The sequence below is a fragment of the Narcine bancroftii genome, chromosome 2 (genome assembly GCF_036971445.1).
Source record: "Narcine bancroftii isolate sNarBan1 chromosome 2, sNarBan1.hap1, whole genome shotgun sequence".
Classification (NCBI taxonomy): domain Eukaryota; kingdom Metazoa; phylum Chordata; class Chondrichthyes; order Torpediniformes; family Narcinidae; genus Narcine; species Narcine bancroftii.
In genome coordinates, this window is record NC_091470.1 from 200,451,407 (window position 1) to 200,471,610 (window position 20,204).

The window sequence follows — 20,204 nt, forward strand, 5'->3', positions numbered from 1 at the left end:
AATACCATCCACTCTGGCAGTGCCCCACTCCCTCAGTACCACTCCCTCTGGCAGTGCCCCACTCCTCAATACCATCCACTCTGGCAGTGCCCTACTCCCTCAGTACCACCTACACCCCCCCACCCCCCCCGGCAATGCCACATTCCCTCAGTACTGGCTCACCTGGTGGTTCTGCCCATCCTCGCTCCCCTTCCTATCATCTTTTCCTTTCCCTCTTTCCTCCTCCCACTTCCTTGCTCAACTCTCTGCCCACATTCCCTTCTCTGCTCTTCCCACTCTGGGAGGCAGCTGTTGTAACCTCTGCCCTACATTCCAGCACGATGATCCAATGCACTTGGTGCCAAGTGCAACTCCAGCAGGCGATGACCTCTCACCCAAAAACGTAAACGTTAACTAAAGCAAGCACTAGGCCAGTGTACAAGTTCGTTGATAAACCCCACATCAAACTACACCCAGAGCAACGGAATCATTCACTTTTGGTCACAATGAACAGTTAGTGTGGCATAGTACCGTAGCGGTTAGCACAATGCTAATAACAGCGTTAGCGACCTGGCTTCAAAACCAGCTCTGTCTGTGAGGAGTTAAGTACGTTGTCTCTATGCGTTCTGGCTTCCTTCCACCCTTCAAAGTCATACGGGGATTGTAGGTTAATTGGGATATTTGGGCAACACAGGCTCATGGGCCACTAATCTGTTTGTCTAAATTAAAAATAGAACCAGGACAATCGTACATAAAACTGAATTAAAGAGGGCTGAAACCATTCCTCTGTCCACCAGTCATTCTTAACATAAATTGCATTTAATAGGCAACCAAGGGAAAAAAGCATTCCAGAACCTGCAAACACACACCCTTCCCTCTTCCCCTGCTGTTCATTCTCTCCATAGACTCCTGCAGGTCTTCACCTCTGATCATTCTCTCCATAGACTCCTGCAGGTCTTCACCTCTGATCATTCTCTCCATAGACTCCTGCAGGTCTTCACCTCTGATCATTCTCTCCATAAACTCCTGCAGGTCTTCACCTCTGATCATTCTCTCCATAAACTCCTGCAGGTCTTCACCTCTGATCATTCTCTCCATAAACTCCTGCAGGTCTTCACCTCTGATCATTCTCTCCATGAACTCCTGCAGGTCTTCACCTCTGATCATTCTCTCCATAGACTCCTCCAGGTCTTCATCTCTGTTCATTCTCTCCATAAACTCCTGCAGGTCTTCACCTCTGATCATTCTCTCCATAGACACCTCCAGGTATTCACCTCTGTTCATTCTCTCCATAAACTCCTGCAGTTCTTCACCTCTGATCATTCTCTCCATAGACTCCTGCAGGTCTTCACCTCTGATCATTCTCTCCATAGACTCCTGCAGGTCTTCACCTCTGTTCATTCTCTCCATAGACTCCTGCAGGTCTTCACCTGCTGTTCATTCTCTCCATAGACTCCTGCAGGTCTTCACCTCTGATCATTCTCTCCATAGACTCTTGCAGGCCTGAATCTCTGTTCATTCTCTCCATAAACTCCTGCAGGTCTTCACCTCTGATCATTCTCTGCATAGACACCTCCAGGTATTCACCTCTGTTCATTCTCTCCATAAACTCCTGCAGGTCTTCACCTCTGTTCATTCTCTCCATAGACTCCTGCAGGTCTTCACCTCTGATCATTCTCTCCATAGACTCCTGCAGGTCTTCACCTCTGATCACTCTCTCCATATACTCCTGCAGGTCTTCACCTGCTGTTCATTCTCTCCATAGACTCCTGCAGGTCTTCACCTCTGATCATTCTCTCCATAGACTCTTGCAGGCCTGAATCTCTGTTCATTCTCTCCATAAACTCCTGCAGGTCTTCACCTCTGATCATTCTCTGCATAGACACCTCCAGGTATTCACCTCTGTTCATTCTCTCCATAAACTCCTGCAGGTCTTCACCTCTGTTCATTCTCTCCATAGACTCCTGCAGGTCTTCACCTCTGATCATTCTCTCCATAGACTCTTGCAGGCCTGAATCTCTGTTCATTCTCTCCATAAACTCCTGCAGGTCTTCACCTCTGATCATTCTCTGCATAGACACCTCCAGGTATTCACCTCTGTTCATTCTCTCCATAAACTCCTGCAGGTCTTCACCTCTGTTCATTCTCTCCATAGACTCCTGCAGGTCTTCACCTCTGATCATTCTCTCCATAGACTCCTGCAGGTCTTCACCTCTGATCACTCTCTCCATATACTCCTGCAGGTCTTCACCTCTGTTCACTCTCTCCATATACTCCTGCAGGCCTTCACCTCTGTTCACTCTTTCCATAAACTCCTGCAGGTCTTCAACTCTGATCATTCTCTCCATAAACTCCTGCAGGTCTTCACCACTGTGCATTCTCTCCATAGAATCCTGCAGGTCTTCACCTGCTGTTCATTCTCTCCATGGACTCCTGCAGGTCTTCACCTCTGATCATTCTCTCCATAGACTCTTGCAGGTCTTAATCTCTGTTCATTCTCTCCATAAACTCCTGCAGGTCTTCAACTCTGATCATTCTCTCCATAAACTCCTGCAGGTCTTCACCACTGTGCATTCTCTCCATAGACTCCTGCAGGTCTTCACCTGCTGTTCATTCTCTCCATAGATTCCTGCAGGTCTTCACCTCTGATCATTCTCTCCATAGACTCTTGCAGGTCTTAATCTCTGTTCATTCTCTCCATAAACTCCTGCAGGTCTTCACCTCTGATCATTCTCTCCATAAACTCCTGCAGGTCTTCACCTCTGATCATTCTCTCCATAGACTCCTGCAGGTCTTCACCTCTGATCATTCTCTCCATAGACTCCTCCAGGTCTTCACCTCTGATCATTCTCTCCATAAACTCCTGCAGGTCTTCACCTCTGTTCATTCTCTGCATAGACACCTCCAGGTCTTCACCTCTGATCATTCTCTCCATAGACTCCTGCAGGTCTTCACCTCTGATCATTCTCTCCATAGACTCCTGCAGGTCTTCACCTCTGATCATTCTCTCCATAAACTCCTGCAGTTCTTCCCCTCTGTTCACTCTCTCCATAAACTCCTGCAGTTCTTCACCTCTGATCATTCTCTCCATAAACTCCTGCAGGTCTTCACCTCTAATCATTCTCTCCATAGACACCTGCAGGTCTTCACCTCTGATCATTTTCTCCATAGACTCCTGCAGGTCTTCACCTCTGATCACTCTCTCCATATACTCCTGCAGGTCTTCACCTCTGTTCACTCTCTCCATATACTCCTGCAGGCCTTCACCTCTGTTCACTCTCTCCATATACTCCTGCAGGCCTTCACCTCTGTTCACTCTTTCCATAAACTCCTGCAGGTCTTCAACTCTGATCATTCTCTCCATAAACTCCTGCAGGTCTTCACCACTGTGCATTCTCTCCATAGACTCCTGCAGGTCTTCACCTGCTGTTCATTCTCTCCATAGACTCCTGCAGGTCTTCACCTCTGATTATTCTCTCCATAGACTCTTGCAGATCTTAATCTCTGTTCATTCTCTCCATAAACTCCTGCAGGTCTTCACCTCTGATCATTCTCTCCATAAACTCCTGCAGGTCTTCACCTCTGATCATTCTCTCCATAGACTCCTGCAGGTCTTCACCTCTGATCATTCTCTCCATAGACTCCTCCAGGTCTTCACCTCTGATCATTCTCTCCATAAACTCCTGCAGGTCTTCACCTCTGTTCATTCTCTGCATAGACACCTCCAGGTCTTCACCTCTGATCATTCTCTCCATAGACTCCTGCAGGTCTTCCCCTCTGTTCACTCTCTCCATAAACTCCTGCAGGTCTTCACCTCTGATCATTCTCTCCATAGACTCCTGCAGGTCTTCACCTCTGTTCATTCTCTCCATATACTCCTGCAGGTCTTCACCTCTGTTCACTCTCTCCATTAACTCCTGCAGGTCTTCACCTCTGTTCATTCTCTCCATAAACTCCTGCAGGTCTTCACCTCTAATCATTCTCTCCATAGACTCCTGCAGGTCTTCACCTTTGATCATCCTTCCATAGACTCCTGCAAGTCTTCACCTCTGATCATTCTCTCCATAAACTCCTGCAGGTCTTCACCTCTAATCATTCTCTTCATAGACTCCTGTAGTTCTTCACCTGGCTCTGTCTCTGCAAATTCAACTCGACTTTTACCGCTTTAACAGTTCTCAACCCCCACCCCCCCACACCCCTTCTCCACATCTCTGAATCTCTGCCAGTTCTACAGTTTAGCGCTCACAGTGCTGGAAGCGCTCAGCAGGTCACACAGCATCCGAAGAAAGTAAAAAGCAATTTTAATTGAACTTCTAATTTAAAAGTAACAGATCCTTTCGGCCTATGACCCCGTACCACTCAATTATACCCAATTGACCTACAATCCCAGTAAATGTTGAGTGTCGAGAAGAAACCAGAGCCCCAGGGGAAAACCCACGCAGACACGGGGAGAGCGTACAAACTCCCTACAGGCAGAGCAGGATTCTGACACCACCCCCCCACCCCACCCCCACCCCAACGCTGGCACTGTCAGTGCTGCACTAACCGCAAGGCTAATGCTTTGTGCTTGAGCCCTTCTGCAGGGGTAGTGAAAGGTGGGTGGGTGGGAAGGTAGAGGAACAGAGGCTAGCAGGTAATAGGTTGACCCAGATGGGAAGGTAGGTGATAGGGGGAGAGGGCAGAGGGCAAAGAAAGATCACCCTCCAGGGTATCTACATTCCTCTAATTCAGCCCACATTCCCTTTCACCACTGCTGGCTGCATATCAGTTGTTTGGACCCAGAGGTCAGGGTTCCCTATATAACCCTCTTTGCCACTCTAGTCTTTAAGATCCTCTTTGATTACTTACACTAATAATATGCCCTAGTGTCATTTTTCCCTACTACAGTAAAATGCCTGTTATCAAGAAATTCAAGCGACCACAGCCTCACGCAACTAACAAAAAAAATTGCAAAAAAATAAAAGGGTAATGAATATGGAAGTTTAAAATTGGCATGCCTTGCCATTAGTTCTCCATTCAAGCAGTCTCAAGCAACCGGGAAATTCACTTGTCTGGCATCTACCAATCCCTTGCAGGTGCTGAATACCAGGGATTCTATTATAGTAAATATTTTAGTTTCCATTTCTTTTCCTCTGTGTTATCACTGAGCCATGATAGACGAATAGGAGTAGGTATTAATGGTTAGTAAGATAGAATGAGCATGTGCCACAGGGATTGGTACTGGGACCTTCAATGCTTTACAATTTATATAAATGACTTAGACATAGAGACTGAAGGCTTAATTCCTAAAATTGTTGATGCCACAAAGATAGGTAGGGTTTGTGAAGAGGATAACAGAGATTACAAGAGTAAAGGAATGGGTAAAGATCCGGAAAATGGGCTATGACAGAACACGTGTATTGTGTATTGTCTGAAGAGCTGCAAACTGTTAGGGATCTGGGTGTCCTAGTGTGTGATTTGCAAAAGGCTGGTGTGCAGGTACAGCAAGTAATTAGGAAGCTAACAGATTATTATTGTTTATTGCGAAAGGAACTGAAGACAAAAGTAAGAAGGTTATATTTCAGTGATATATACCATTATTACTTGGAGTATTAAATACAGACTAAAGCTGTACTTAATTAAAGGAGGATGTTAAAGCATTGGAAGAGGTTCAAAGAGGGGTTATTAGTCAGACACCTGGAATAGGTGGGTTTGTCTTCTGAGGAAAGGCTGGGTTTTTATCTGCTATTGTTCAGAAGAATAAGAGGCTACTTGACTGAAACAGACAAGGTTCTGTGGGTCTTGACGTGGTGGATGCACAGAGAAAGTTCAATTTATTGTCATAGAAATAAAACAGTGTCCTATTACATGAAATTTCCTTTTGCCTGCCGCAAGGCAAACAGATTAGTTACCAGCAGAAAATGTCTAGACACCTCTCGACTATCCCTCTTACACATACACCTCCAATTATACACAACTACATAAAATGTTTATATAATAAAACAGTGCCACAATACATTGATTTTCAGGGGCTGGGCCCATGATTACAGAAGAGACAGGTTGAAATTTATCTTGAGGTGTTAAAATGTCCACTAGAGACTCTTCACCTGATCCAAAGAGGCTACTCCCGTGCTGCCATCCAGTACCCTGTGGACTGGTCTAGTATTAGGTTTCTAAAATACTGGTTCACCGGTTTAAGACAAAGGGTTGAGAGCTTTTTGAACTCTCATCCTCAGAGTACTCTGGAAGTAGAGATGAATACACTTAAGGGAGAGTTGAATTCTTAATGGTGGGGTGTGTGTGAAAGATTACACATATGAGTAAGCAGGAGTGCTGAGTTGAAGTTACAACCAGATCAGGATCAGCCTTGACCTCAGGAAAAGGCAGAGCCTTCATGAGCCATGGAGGCAATAGTTTGTGATTAAAGATTTCAAGAGAAAAGCTCCTTTCTCCATTGCATAAAAGACTCGGGTGATTGAGCTGTGCTGGTGGCCACAATCTTGGACAAAAAGCAGAGGGTCACCTCACAACACCACTAAGTATTCACTTACCTGGGAGGCAAAGAGACGGCCATCATCAACCAAGAGACAGCAGACAGGAGAGCCCAAGGTTCTGAAAGAGATAGAAGCATATAACATTACACACAGAAACAGACCCCTTTAGTCTGTGCTGCACCATTTTTTCTGCCTAGTCCCACTGACCTGCACCTGTTCATAGCCCTCCCATCCATGTTCCCGCCTTCTTAAATGTGAAAATTGTGCCTGCATTGACCACTTCAGCTGGCAGCTCGTTCCACACTCCCACCACTCTTTGTTTAAAGAAATTCCCCCTGATGTTCCCTGTAAACAACCCCTTTCACCCTTCACCCATGTCCTTTGGTTTGTATCTCAGTGGAAAAAGCCTATCCTTTCCTCTCATCTATGTCTATTCCCCTCATTATTTCAAATACCTTTATCAAATCTCCCTCATTCTTCTACACTCCAGGAATAAAGTCCTAATCTGAAATCTTTCCTAAAGAGTGACCAGACCAACACATAATACTTTAAATTTAGCCTCACTAATATCTTATGCAACTTTATCATAACATCCCAACTCCTGAACTCAGTAAAGGCCAATATGCCAAAGGGAGAATAACTCCAGGGGCCTCATACTTTTTGCCACGTAATACACCCAGGAACAAAGGTGTAATTACAGTCTACCTTGCACTCTCCCTTGTTTTAACATCAACAAAAAGGCTGTAACTGAAAAAAAAAACAGCAGAGCACGAACAAACTTCCCACACATCCCACAAATAACTAATTGGATATCACTATTGAAGTCTAAATGCAATATCTGTACTCTGAGGTGTTAACTCAACATGGGCAACATTCACTTGTCTGGTCATCAGCCTTACACGGGGTACCACCACAGAATGGAACGAGATGTAGAATGGCCAAGATCAATACCTGGACTCCACACTAGATTAGAAGGGGAAACAATGCAAATTAGGAGTGAGAATTTAGGTTAACAGGCAAATTAAAAGTTTTACGGGAAATGGATAGGGTGGATGAAGGGAGATTTTGCCATGAAATCTATGACCAAGGGAGGCAGAGTTCGAAAATCATAGCCCAGGACTTGGGAGAGAATTCACAAACAATTGCATATGAAGCATATGGGAAAGTCTGGAATTCAAATATTTATTTATAATATACAAGGTGGGCGTTCAGTCCATCAATCTATTCAGGCTCTCAGAGGTGTTCCATCAGTCTAATTTCTTCATTTTTAACATTGAAGAGAAATTGGACAGATACATGAATAGGAGGGATATGGAATGGGTACAGGTCAGTGGGATGAGGCAGAATAATAGTTCGGCACAGATAAGAAGGACTCGTGTTTGTGCCATAATGTTCAATGGTTCCTTCACTCTCCCTCAGTTAATACTGGGTCTTGGTTTAACTTTATGTTTGGCATTGATAGATTACTTACAACTAAAGATACTAATGCATTAATCCAAGGGGTCAGTATGAGCTTTTTTCTTTCTTTGCCTTGGCTTCGTGGACGAAGATTTATGGAGGGGTATGTCCACGTCTGCCGCAGGCTCGTTGGTGACTGACAAGTCCGATGCAGGACAGGCAGGAACGGTTGCAAGGGAAAATTGGTTGGTTGGGGTTGGGTGTTGGGTTTTTCCTCCTTTGTCTTTTGTCAGTGAGGTGGACTCTGCGGTCTTCTTCAAAGGAGGCGCCAAGATGCATGGTTGGAGGCGATATCAGCCCAATGTGGCAGGCACCAAGAGATTTCTTTAAGCAGTCCTTGTACCTCTTCTTTGGTGCACCTCTGTCTCGGTGGCCAGTGGAGAGCTCGCCATATAACACGATCTTGGGAAGGTGATGGTCCTCCATTCTGGAGACGTGACCCACCTAGCGCAGTTGGGTCTTCAGCAGCATGGATTCGATGCTTGCGGACTCTGCCAGCTCGAGTACTTCGATGTTGGTGATGAAGTCACTCCAATGAATGTTGAAGATGGAGCGGAGGCAGCGCTGATGGAAGCATTCTAGGAGCTGTAGGTGATGCCAGTAGAGGACCCATGATTCAGAGCCGAACAGGAGCGTGGGTATGACAACGGCTCTGTACATACTGATCTTTGTGTGTTTCTTCAGGTGGTTGTTTTACCAGACTCTTTTGTGTCGTCTTCCAAAGACACTATTTGCCTTGGCGAGACTGTTGTCTATCTCATTGTCGATCCTTGCATCAGATGAAATGGTGGAGCCAAGGTAGGTAAATTGGTTGACCGTTTTGAGTTCTGTGCCCGATGGAGATGTGGGGGGGCTGGTAGTCATGGTGGGGAGCTAGCTGATGGAGGACTTCAGTTTTCTTCAGGCTGACTTCCAGGTCAAACATTTTGGCAGTTTCTGCAAACAGGACATCATGCGCTGGAGAGCTGGCTCTGAATGGGCAATTAAAGTGGCATCGTCTGCAAAGAGTAGTTTTTTTTTTTAAATTTTTTATTTTTCACACCATAAATCACATTAACCATGGTACACACTTTTTCCTTTTCACACATATACAGTGCCATTTTCTCCCCCCCTCCCTCCTCCCATCCCACCCTCCCTACCTCCCACCTCCCGTCCATTTAAGGTATAAAATCTAGGATACATTAAACCAGTCAGACAATGTTGTCATTCAATAAAAATACACCAGAAATTCTACTGAGTCCATTCTTTTCATTTCCTTTTCCTTCCGTTAACTTAGGTAATGATTGTCCCCGGTAGGTTTTCGCTATTGTATTTAATGTAAGGCTCCCATATTTGTTCGAATATTTTAATATTATTTCTTAAACTATATGTTATTTTTTCTAATGGAATACATTTATTCATTTCTATATACCATTGTTTTATTTTCAAATTATCTTCCGATTTCCAGGTTGACATAATACATTTTTTTGCTACGGCTAGAGCTATCTTAACAAATCTTTTTTGTGCATCCTCCAAATCAATTCCAAATTCTTTGTTTTTTATGTTACTTAGGAGGAAGATCTCTGGTTTCTTGGGTATATTGTTTTCTGTTATTTTATTTAATATCTGATTTAGATCTTCCCAAAATTTTTCTACTTACTCACATGTCCAGATTGCATGAATTGTTGTTCCCATATCTTTTTTACATCGAAAACATATATCAGATACTGTTGGGTCCCATTTATTTAACTTTTGAGATGTAATGTATAGCCTGTGTATCCAGTTATATTGTATCATATGTAACCTCGTATTTATTGTATTTCTCATCGTTCTGGAGCATAACTTCTCCCATGTTTCCTTTTTTATCTTTACATTTAAATCTTGTTCCCATTTTTGTTTAGTTTTACCATTTGTTTCCTCATTCTCCTTTTCTTGCAGTTTAATATACATATTTATTATAAATCTTTTGATTATCATTGTATCTGTAATCACATATTCAAGGTTACTTCCCTCTGGCAAACTCAAACTGCTTCCTCATTTATCCTTCAAGTAGGATCTCAATTGGTAATATGCCAGTGCTGTATCTTGAGTTATATTGTACTTATCTTTCATTTGTTCAAAGGATAATAATCTATTTCCTGAAAAACAATTTTCTATTCTTTTAATCCCTTTTGTTTCCCATTCTCTAAAAGAAAGGTTATCTATTGTAAAAGGGAGTAACTTGTTTTGCGTCAATATTAGTTTTGGTAATTGATAATTTGTTTTATTTCTTTCTACATGAATCTTTTTCTAAATATTGAGGAGATGATGTAATACTGGAGAACTTCTATGTTGTACCAATTTTTCATCCCATTTATATAATATGTGTTCAGGTATCTTTTCCCCTATTTTATCTAATTCTAATCTCGTCCAATCTGGCTTTGCCCTTGTTTGATAAAAATCTGATAGGTATCTTAATTGTGCGGCTATATAATAATTTTTAAAGTTTGGCAGTTGTAAGCCTCCTTGTTTATACCATTCTGTTAATTTATCTAGTGCTATCCTCGGTTTCCCCCCTCTCCATAAAAATTTCCTTATTATTTTCTTTAACTCCTTGAAGAATTTCTCTGTCAGTTGTATTGGCAATGCCTGAAATAAGTATAATATCCTTGGAAAAATGTTCATTTTAACACAGTTTATCCTTCCTATTAGTGTTAGTGGTAAATCTTTCCAATGCTCTAAATCGTCCTGTAATTTTTTCATTAGTGGATAATAATTGAGTTTATATAGTTGGCCGAGATTTTTGTTTATTTGTACACCTAGGTATCTTATTGCTTGCATTTGCCATCGAAATGGTGATTCCTTCTTAAATTTTGAGAAATCCGCATTATTCATAGGCATTGCTTCACTTTTATTTACGTTTATCTGTAACCCGACACTTCTCCATATTCCTTCAATTTCTTATATAATTCTTTTATTGATAGTTCTGGTTCTGTTAAGTACACTATAACATCATCCGCAAATAAACTGATTTTATATTCCTTGTCTTTTATTTTTATTCCTTTTATATTATTTTCTGTTCTTATCAATTCTGCTAGTGGTTCCATAGCTCCTCTTCTTTGGCTTGGCTTCGCGGACGAAGATTTATGGAGGGGGTAAAAGTCCACGTCAGCTGCAGGCTCGTTTGTGGCTGACAAGTCCGATGCGGGACAGGCAGACACGGTTGCAGCGGCTGCAGGGGAAAATTGGTTGGTTGGGGTTGGGTGTTGGGTTTTTCCTCCTTTGCCTTTTGTCAGTGAGGTGGGCTCTGCGGTCTTCTTCAAAGGAGGTTGCTGCCTGCCAAACTGTGAGGTGCCAAGATGCACGGTTTGAGGTGATATCAGCCCACTGGCGGTGGTCAATGTGGCAGGCACCAAGAGATTTCTTTAGGCAGTCCTTGTACCTCTTCTTTGGTGCACCTCTGTCACGGTGGCCAGTGGAGAGCTCGCCATATAAAACGATCTTGGGAAGGCGATGGTCCTCCATTCTGGAGACGTGACCCACCCAGCGCAGCTAGATCTTCAGCAGCGTGGACCCGATGCTGTCGACCTCTGCCATCTCGAGTACTTCGACGTTAGGGATGAAAGCGCTCCAATGGATGTTGAGGATGGAGCGGAGACAACGCTGGTGGAAGCGTTCTAGGAGCTGTAGGTGATGCCGGTAGAGGACCCATGATTCGGAGCCGAACAGGAGTGTGGGTATGACAACGGCTCTGTATACGCTTATCTTTGTGAGGTTTTTCAGTTGGTTGTTTTTCCAGACTCTTTTGTGTAGTCTTCCAAAGGCGCTATTTGCCTTGGCAAGTCTGTTGTCTATCTCATTGTCGATCCTTGCATCTGATGAAATGGTGCAGCCGAGATAGGTAAACTGGTTGACCGTTTTGAGTTTTGTGTGCCCGATGGAGATGTGGGGGGGCTGGTAGTCATGGTGGGGAGCTGGCTGATGGAGGACCTCAGTTTTCTTCAGGCTGACTTCCAGGCCAAACATTTTGGCAGTTTCCGCAAAGCAGGACGTCAAGCGCTGAAGAGCTGGCTCTGAATGGGCAACTAAAGCGGCATCGTCTGCAAAGAGTAGTTCACGGACAAGTTTCTCTTGTGTCTTGGTGTGAGCTTGCAGGCGCCTCAGATTGAAGAGACTGCCATCCGTGCGGTACCGGATGTAAACAGCGTCTTCATTGTTGGGGTCTTTCATGGCTTGGTTCAGCATCATGCTGAAGAAGATTGAAGAGGGTTGGTGCGAGAACACAGCCTTGCTTCACGCCATTGTTAATGGAGAAGGGTTCAGAGAGCTCATTGCTGTATCTGACCCGACCTTGTTGGTTTTCGTGCAGTTGGATAATCATGTTGAGGAACTTTGGGGGACATCCGATGCGCTCTAGTATTTGCCAAAGCCCTTTCCTGCTCACGGTGTTGAAGGCTTTGGTGAGGTCAACAAAGGTGATGTAGAGTCCTTTGTTTTGTTCTCTGCACTTTTCTTGGAGCTGTCTGAGGGCAAAGACCATGTCAGTAGTTCCTCTGTTTGCGCGAAACCCGCACTGTGATTCTGGGAGAATATTCTCGGCGACACTAGGTATTATTCTATTTAGTAGAATCCTAGCGAAGATTTTGCCTGCAATGGAGAGCAGCGTGATTCCCCTGTAGTTTGAGCAGTCTGATTTCTCGCCTTTGTTTTTGTACAGGGTGATGATGGTGGCATCACGAAGATCCTGAGGCAGTTTTCCTTGGTCCCAACAAAGCTTGAAAAACTCATGCAGTTTGGCATGCAGAGTTTTGCCGCCAGCCTTCCAGACCTCTGGGGGGATTCCATCCATACCTGCTGCTTTGCCACTTTTCAGTTGTTCGATTGCCTTATATGTCTCATCCAGGGTGAGGACCTCATCCAGCTCTAGCCTTAGGGGCTGTTGAGGGAGCTGGAGCAGGGCGGAATCTTGGACTGAGCGGTTGGCACTGAGCGGTTGGTTCTATAGCTAACGCAAACAATAAAGGTGATAGTGGGCATCCCTGCCGTGTTGACCTGCTTAAGTTAAATTGCTTTGATACATGTCCATTTACTGTCACTTTCGCTAACGGTCCCTTATATAATGCTTTAATCCAATTAATATACTTCTCCGGTAAACTGAATTTTTGCAATACTTTGAACAGATAATTCCATTCTACTCTGTCAAAGGCCTTCTCTGCATCTAAAGCAACTGCTACTGTAGGTGCTTTATTCCCTTCTACTGCATGAATTAAGTTAATAAATTTACAAATATTGTCTGTTGTGTGTCTTTTTTTGATAAATCCAGTTTGGTCTAAATTTACCATTTTCGGTACATACTCTGCTAATGTGTTTCCTAATAGTTTAGCTATTATCTTATAATCTGTGTTAAGTAAAGATATTGGTCTATATGACGCTGGTGTGAGTGGATCTTTCCCTTGCTTTAGTATTACTGTAATTATTGCTGTTTTACATGAATCTGGTAAGCTTTGTGTTTTATCAATCTGGTTGATTACTTCCAGGAGGGGGGAATTAATAAGTCTTTAAATGTTTTGTAGAATTCTATTGGGAATCCATCCTCTCCTGGTGTCTTATTTGGTAATTTTTTAATTATCTCTTGTATTTCTACTATTCCAAATGGCTCTGTTAATTTATTTTGTTCCTCTATTTGTAGTTTTGGTAGTTCAATTTTAGTCAGAAATTTATCTATTTTCCCTTCTTTCCCTTCGGTATAATTGTTCATCGAATTCTCTAAAGTTTTCCTTAATTTCTTTTGGATTATATGTAATTTGTCTGTCTTTTTTCCTTGATGCCAATACCATTTTCTTAGCTTGTTCTGTCTTAAGCTGCCATGCTAGGATTTTGTGCGTTTTTTCACCTAGTTCATCATATTTCTGTTTTGTCTTCATTATATTCTTCTCCACCTTATATGTTTGTAGTGTTTCATATTTTATTTTTTTATCCGCCAATTCTCTTCTTTTAGTTGTATCTTCCTTCATTGCTAATTCTTTTTCTATATTTACTATTTCCCTTTCCAACTGCTCTGTTTCCTGATTATAGTCCTTCTTCATCTTGGTTACATAACTTATTATTTGCCCTCTAATGAATGCTTTCATTGCATCCCATAGTATAAACTTATCTTCCACTGATTCCGTATTTATTTCAAAATACAATTTTATTTGTTTTTCAATAAATTCTCTAAAATCCTGCCTTTTATGTAACATGGGGTTTAATCTCCATCTATACATTCTTGGAGGGAAGTCCTCTAACTTTACTGTCAATATTAAGGGTGAATGGTCCGATAGTATTCTAGCTTTATATTCTGTTTTTCTTACTCTATCTTGCATACGAGCTGATAACAAAAATAGGTCTATTCTTGAGTATGTTTTATGTCTAGCCGAGTAATATGAATATTCCTTTTCCTTTGGGTGTTGTTTCCTCCATATATCCAAAAGTTGCATTTCTTCCATCGATTTAATTATAAATTTGGTTACTTTGTTCTTTCTGTTAATTTTTTTCCCAGTTTTGTCCATATTTGAATCCAAATTCAGGTTGAAATCCCCTCCTATTAATATGTTCCCTTGTGTATCTGCTACCTTCAAAAAGATATCTTGCATAAACTTTTGATCTTCTTCGTTAGGTGAATATACATTGAGTAGATTCCAAAACTCCGAATATATCTGACATTTTATCATTACATATCTCCCTGCTGGATCTATTATTTCCTCTTCTATTTTAAATGGCACATTTTTACTAATTAATATAGCTACTCCGTCTGCAAAGAGTAGTTCACGGACAAGTTGCTCTTGTGTCTTGATGTGAGCTTTCAGGCGCCTCAGATTGAAGAGACTGCCATCCGTGCGGTACCGGATGTAAACAGCGGCTTCATTGTTGAGGTCTTTCATGGCTTGTTTCAGCATCATGCTGAAGAAGATAGTAAAGAGGGCTGGTGCGAGGACGCAGCCTTGCTTAACGCCGTTGTCAATGGAGAAGGGTTCAGAGAGCTCATCGCTGTATCTGACCTGACCTTGTTTGTTTTCGTGCAGTTGGATAACCATGTTGAGGAACTTGGGGGGGCATCCGAGGCGCTATAGTATTTGCCAAAGCCCTTTCCTGCTCACGGTGTTGAAGGCTTTGGTGAGGTCAACAAAGGTGATGTAGAGTCCTTTGTTTTGTTCTCTGCACTTTTCTTGGAGCTGTCTGAGGGCAAAGACCATGCCAGTAGTTCCTCTGTTTGCGCGAAAGCCACACTGTGATTCTGGGAGGACATTTTTGGAGACACTAGGTATTAGTCTATTAAGGAGAATCCTAGCGAAGATTTTGCCTGCAATGGAGAGCAGCGTGATTCCCCTGTAGTTTGAGCAGTCTGATTTCTCGACTTTGTTTTTGTACAGGATGATGATGATGGCATCACGAAGGTCCTGAGGCAGCTTTCCTTTGTCCCAGCAGAGCATGAAAAAGTCATGCTGTTTGGTATGCAGAGTTTTGCCGCCAGCCTTCCAGACCTCTGGGGGGATTCCATCCATACCTGCTGCTTTGCCACTTTTCAGTTGTTCGATTGCCTTATATGTCTCTTCCCAGGTAAGGACCTCACCCAGCTCTAGACTCAAGGGCTGTTGAGGGAGCTGGAGCAGGGTGGATTCTTGGACTGAGCGGTTGGCACTGTAAAGAGATTGGAAGTGTTCTGACCATCGATTGAGGATGGAGATCTTGTCGCTGAGGAGGACTTCGCCATCTGAACTGCACAGCGGGCTTTGGACTTGGGGTGAGGGGCCGTACACAGCCTTTAGTGTCTCATAAAAACCCCTGAAGTCGCCAAGGTCGGCGCTAAGCTGGGTTCGTTTGGTGAGGCTAGTCCACCACTCATTTTGGATCTCCCGGAGTTTGCGCTGAAGATGGCTGCATGCGAGACGGAAGGCTCATTTTTCCTCTGGCCAGGAAAGCTTTGCAAGGTGAGCCTGGTGGGCAAATCGCTTCTTTGCCAGCAGCTCTTTCCCTGGTTGTTTTCGTCGAACCAGTCCTTGTTTTTCCTGGAGGAGAAGCCCAGTACCTCTTCAGTGGATTGCAGTATGGCTGTTTTCAGCTGATCCCAGAGGGTTTCAGGAGACGTGTCCATGAGGCAGTTTGCATCCTCGAGCTTTGCTTGGAGGTTTGCCTGGAAGTTTCCTCTCACTTCGTCTGACTGCAAGTTTCCAACATCGAACCTCTTTCTGGGGGCTCCACTGTTCTTGAACTTTGGCTTGAAGTGAAGGTTGAGCTTGCAGCGAACAAGCCGGTGGTCAGTATGGCATTCCGTGCTGGGCATGACCCTGGTGTGGAGCAATCTCGTTTGTCTCTTCCTTGCACCAGAACGTAGTCCAGGAGGTGCCAGTGTTTGGATCGGGGATGCATCCAGGTAGTCTTCAGGCTGTCTTTCTGCTGGAAAAGGGTGTTAGTAATGACAAGCCGCTGTTCTGCGCAGAGCTCCAACAGGAGGCGCCCGTTGTCATTGCACTTGCCGACACCATGCTTGCAAAGGATTCTTAGCCAGGTTTCTGAGTCTTTGCCGACGCGAACGTTGAAGTCGCCAAGGATGACAACCTTGTCGGCTGTAGGGGTGCGTTGGATAAGGTTGCGCAGATCAGTGTAGAACTTGTCCTTTTCTGCTGTTTCTGCCTGAAGGGTTGGAGCATAGACACTGATGAGGGTGATGCGTCGTTTGTTTTGAAGGGGGAGTTGCATGGATATGATCCGGCCAGAGTGGGCTGTCGGGAGTTTTCGAGTTTGGAGGCAATGGAGTTCTTGACCACGAAGCCAACACCAGATAGGCGTCGTTCAGTCTGAGGCTTGCCAGACCAGTAGAGTGTGTAGCCCGCGCCGTGTTCTTGGAGGCTGCCTTCATCTGCAAGGTGGACTTCGCTGAGAGCGGCTATGTCGATGTCGAGTCTGAGGAGTTCATGTGCGATGAGGGCAGACCGACGTTAAGGTCGGTGGCTGTCAGCCTTGTTTAGCCTGATGTTCCAGCATGCTAGCTTGAGTTTGTGTGCATCTTTTGAGGGGGAGGACGTGGACATGTCCTCGGGCCTGCGCAAAGGAGCTTTTAGGTGGAGTGCAGTGTGCGCAGTACTGGCCCCACCCTTTACACTCATGGTTCGTGAGCCGTGTCCAAGCAAGCTGGGACGTGGCAGCGAGGTCCTTGGGTCGTAGGTTTTATATCGGAGTGTCCTTCTCCTATGCAGGTTGCTTAACCGGGCTGAAGAGGCCTGCCTCCCCTTTTAGGTCGAACCTATGGATGTGAAGTAACTTCAAAAGGACAGCAATGATCTGTGCAGACAGGCTCCATTGGAGTCAGTATCAGCTACACTCTCATTAAATGAGGTATTACGGATTGACCGTCAAAATTCTTCAGCCGAAGTTAAAACCAAAAACTCCTCTATTGCAAGAGCACACTGGGCACAGGTTCAGCCCCTCCCAGCACAATAATTATTACCTTCACTTTGCAAAACATTGCAGACAAGCATAATTTACACTCTCCCCTCCCCCCCCCCCCCCCTTTCTGTCTGTCGCCTATCCCAGAAGTAATTACAAAGGATAATAGAACCTTGGCTTTTCTCTCCAGGGGCCTGGAATACAAAGGGGTGGGAGTGATGCTTCAGAGAAAGCCTTGGTCAGACCTGATCAAGGGAAAGTGCAATCACAGGCACCAGACTTTCACTCCATCAAGGACATCTACATGAGGTGGTGTCCTCAAAGACCCCCCCACCACCCAGGACATGCCCTCTTCACTCTGATACCATTGGGAAAAAGGTTCAGGAGCCTAAAGACGAGCATTCAACAGTGCAAGGACAGCTTCTTCTCCGCTGCCATCAGATTCCTGCATAATCAATGAACCAAAGACACTGCATTACTTTTTGTGTACTATTAATTTTACTTTTTTTATAGTAACGTTGCAAGATGGTTATAATATGAATGCTTGTACTGTGATGCTGCCACAAAACACCAGATTTCATGACTTGTTCATGATAATAAATGCTAATTCTGATTTGGGATTCGCACTGCAAGAAATACGGATCAGTATTAGTGGAGGAGGGGAGAAGGTTAAATTAGCTGGACAGGTGGTGTAGATTTTGTTGATATTCCCTGTAAATACATGATAGCTGACCTGTTCCAGGTTTATAAAACATTAATGTGGTAGCTTAGGAACTGACTCCTCTACTGGCAAAGCACAGGAGTCCACAACCAGGGAGCAGAATTAAATCCGGAGCCCAGACATTAAGGATGATATTGGGGTGATGTACAGGTGTGCCGGGATGAACTGGCCCTGCTTGTTACGCGAGGTCAGTGGGGCAGTCATGGCAAACATGGCGGCGCACATCCATCTCTTCTGGTCCAGGCCAGAAGTTGGCGTGTGCACATGCAATAGCGACACAAGCAGTGGGACGTACGCACGGTCCGACTCGGGGCCTGATAAGCAAGCACGCGAGTTTTGAATAAATTGCCCATTGTGATACCCGAGCTAGCACCCTGTGTCTCTGTACAGTCGCTCTCTTACAATGCGCTACAGTGGGGAGCCCCTCGCTGTCCCAGGTCAGTTTTGGTTCCCGGCCCAGCCCTGGAGCGTGCAAGGGAGAAGCTTGGGTCCCTGGCACTTCCTCCACCCTCACGGCACTGTCAGCCCCCCTCTCGCACTCCTCGCAAATTAATGACTTGTACTTATGCCTTTTGTATGGAGGGGTGGTCACAGAACACCTCTTCAGCGTGCTCCGCAGAACGGGTTCCACTTTTACCTTGGAAATCGGGGGCAAAGAGGTGCTTTACACTCTAAAGCCCATTCCCATTGAAGCCCGCTCACTTGGAGATATCCCAGATAGTCATGGTCCAGCAGCCAGCACACAGAGGCAGGCTGTCAAAGCAACAACACCTGCTGTCAGCGCAGCAGGACACCACCGGTGTCTGTTCTTTGGGGGGTGGAGGGGGAGATGTACCAGGATTAACTGGCCCCATTTGTTACGTGCAGTCAGCGGGGTAGTTGCGCATATCCATCTCTTCTGGTCCAGACCAAAAGCTGGCGTGTGTGCTTGCAACAGCAAGATGTAAGCAGCGGGACGTACGTGTGGTCTGACTCACACCCTGATAAGCAAGCACGCGAGTTTTGAATAAACAGTCCATGGTGATACACAAGCTAGCAGCCTGCGTCTTCAGTCTGTAGAGTCGCTCCCTCAAAGTGTGCTACAATATCATGAAGACCTTGCCTCACACACCAACATCATCACTGCCCCTCCAATCACCTATTGGGGCTGGTCAGGCAGAGGTTTCAAGATTGAGATTCTAGATTACTGAATGGGGGATGTCCTGGAACAGGCTTTGATCATATTTGAGGTACACCCAGGCCAGGAAATTCTAGTCAACAGCTAATCTGTGCAATATTTTCGGGAGGGTTGCAAGGCTTCTCCTGATAGACATAAAAGGGAAGGTCATCGCAACTTATAAAGAGATCAGGGCCGAATCTTATCATGAACTATTTCTCTGTCTGATTCTCATATCCCTATGCCAAGATGCTCTTTGATTAGTAAGGGATTACTTAAGGGGATATCTTTGGCTTGGCTTCGCGGACGAAGATTTATGGAGGGGGTAAATGTCCACGTCAGCTGCAGGCTCATTTGTGGCTGACAAGTACGATGCGGGACAGGCAGACACGGTTGCAGCAGTTGCAAGGAAAAATTGGTGGGTTGGGGTTGGGTTTTTCCTCCTTTGCCTTTTGTCAGTGAGGTGGGCTCTGCGGTCTTCTTCAAAGGAGGTTGCTGCCCGCCCAACTGTGAGGCGCCAAGATGCACGGTTTGAGGCGATATCAGCCCACTGGTGGTGGTCAATGTGGCAGGCACCAAGAGATTTCTTTTGGCAGTCCTTGTACCTTTTCTTTGGTGAACCTCTGTCACGGTGGCCAGTGGAGAGCTCGCCATAGAACACGATCTTGGGAAGGCGATGGTCCTCCATTCTGGAGACGTGACCCACCCAGCACAGCTGGATCTTCAGCAGCGTCGAAAAACACATGAAAACCACTGACAGAGTCTGAAGAATTGTCGATTTCATCCACTTTGGCTGTGGCTCCCTTTGGACTCTACTCAAAGTTGATGGGCCCCCTTCCCTATGAAGCAGTCGAGGTTTGGTTCTTCTGTCCTCCCTCACTGACAAACAGTAGGTATAAAAAGAACTCAAACTACAGGCTGGGAAAACAAAAATGGAGGTAAAAAAAAAAATTGATGAAGGTAGGGCAGTAGATGTGGTCTATGTGGATTTTAGTCAAGCATTTGACAAGAACCCCCATGAGAGGCTTGTTCAAAA

The 20,204-nt window shown here is 44.7% G+C and overlaps 1 protein-coding gene across 3 annotated transcripts in view; it reads right to left on the bottom strand.

Moving 5' to 3' along the window:
- Window positions 1-20,204, bottom strand: part of acadvl (acyl-CoA dehydrogenase very long chain) — an 82,537-nt gene that overhangs the window by 57,027 nt on the left and 5,306 nt on the right. For all 3 annotated transcript variants that reach the window (XM_069920098.1, XM_069920097.1, XM_069920100.1), the window contains exon 2: window positions 6,510-6,570. In XM_069920098.1, coding sequence (XP_069776199.1) covers window positions 6,510-6,570 — 61 coding nt within the window. The remainder of the gene's footprint in view (window positions 1-6,509; window positions 6,571-20,204) is intronic.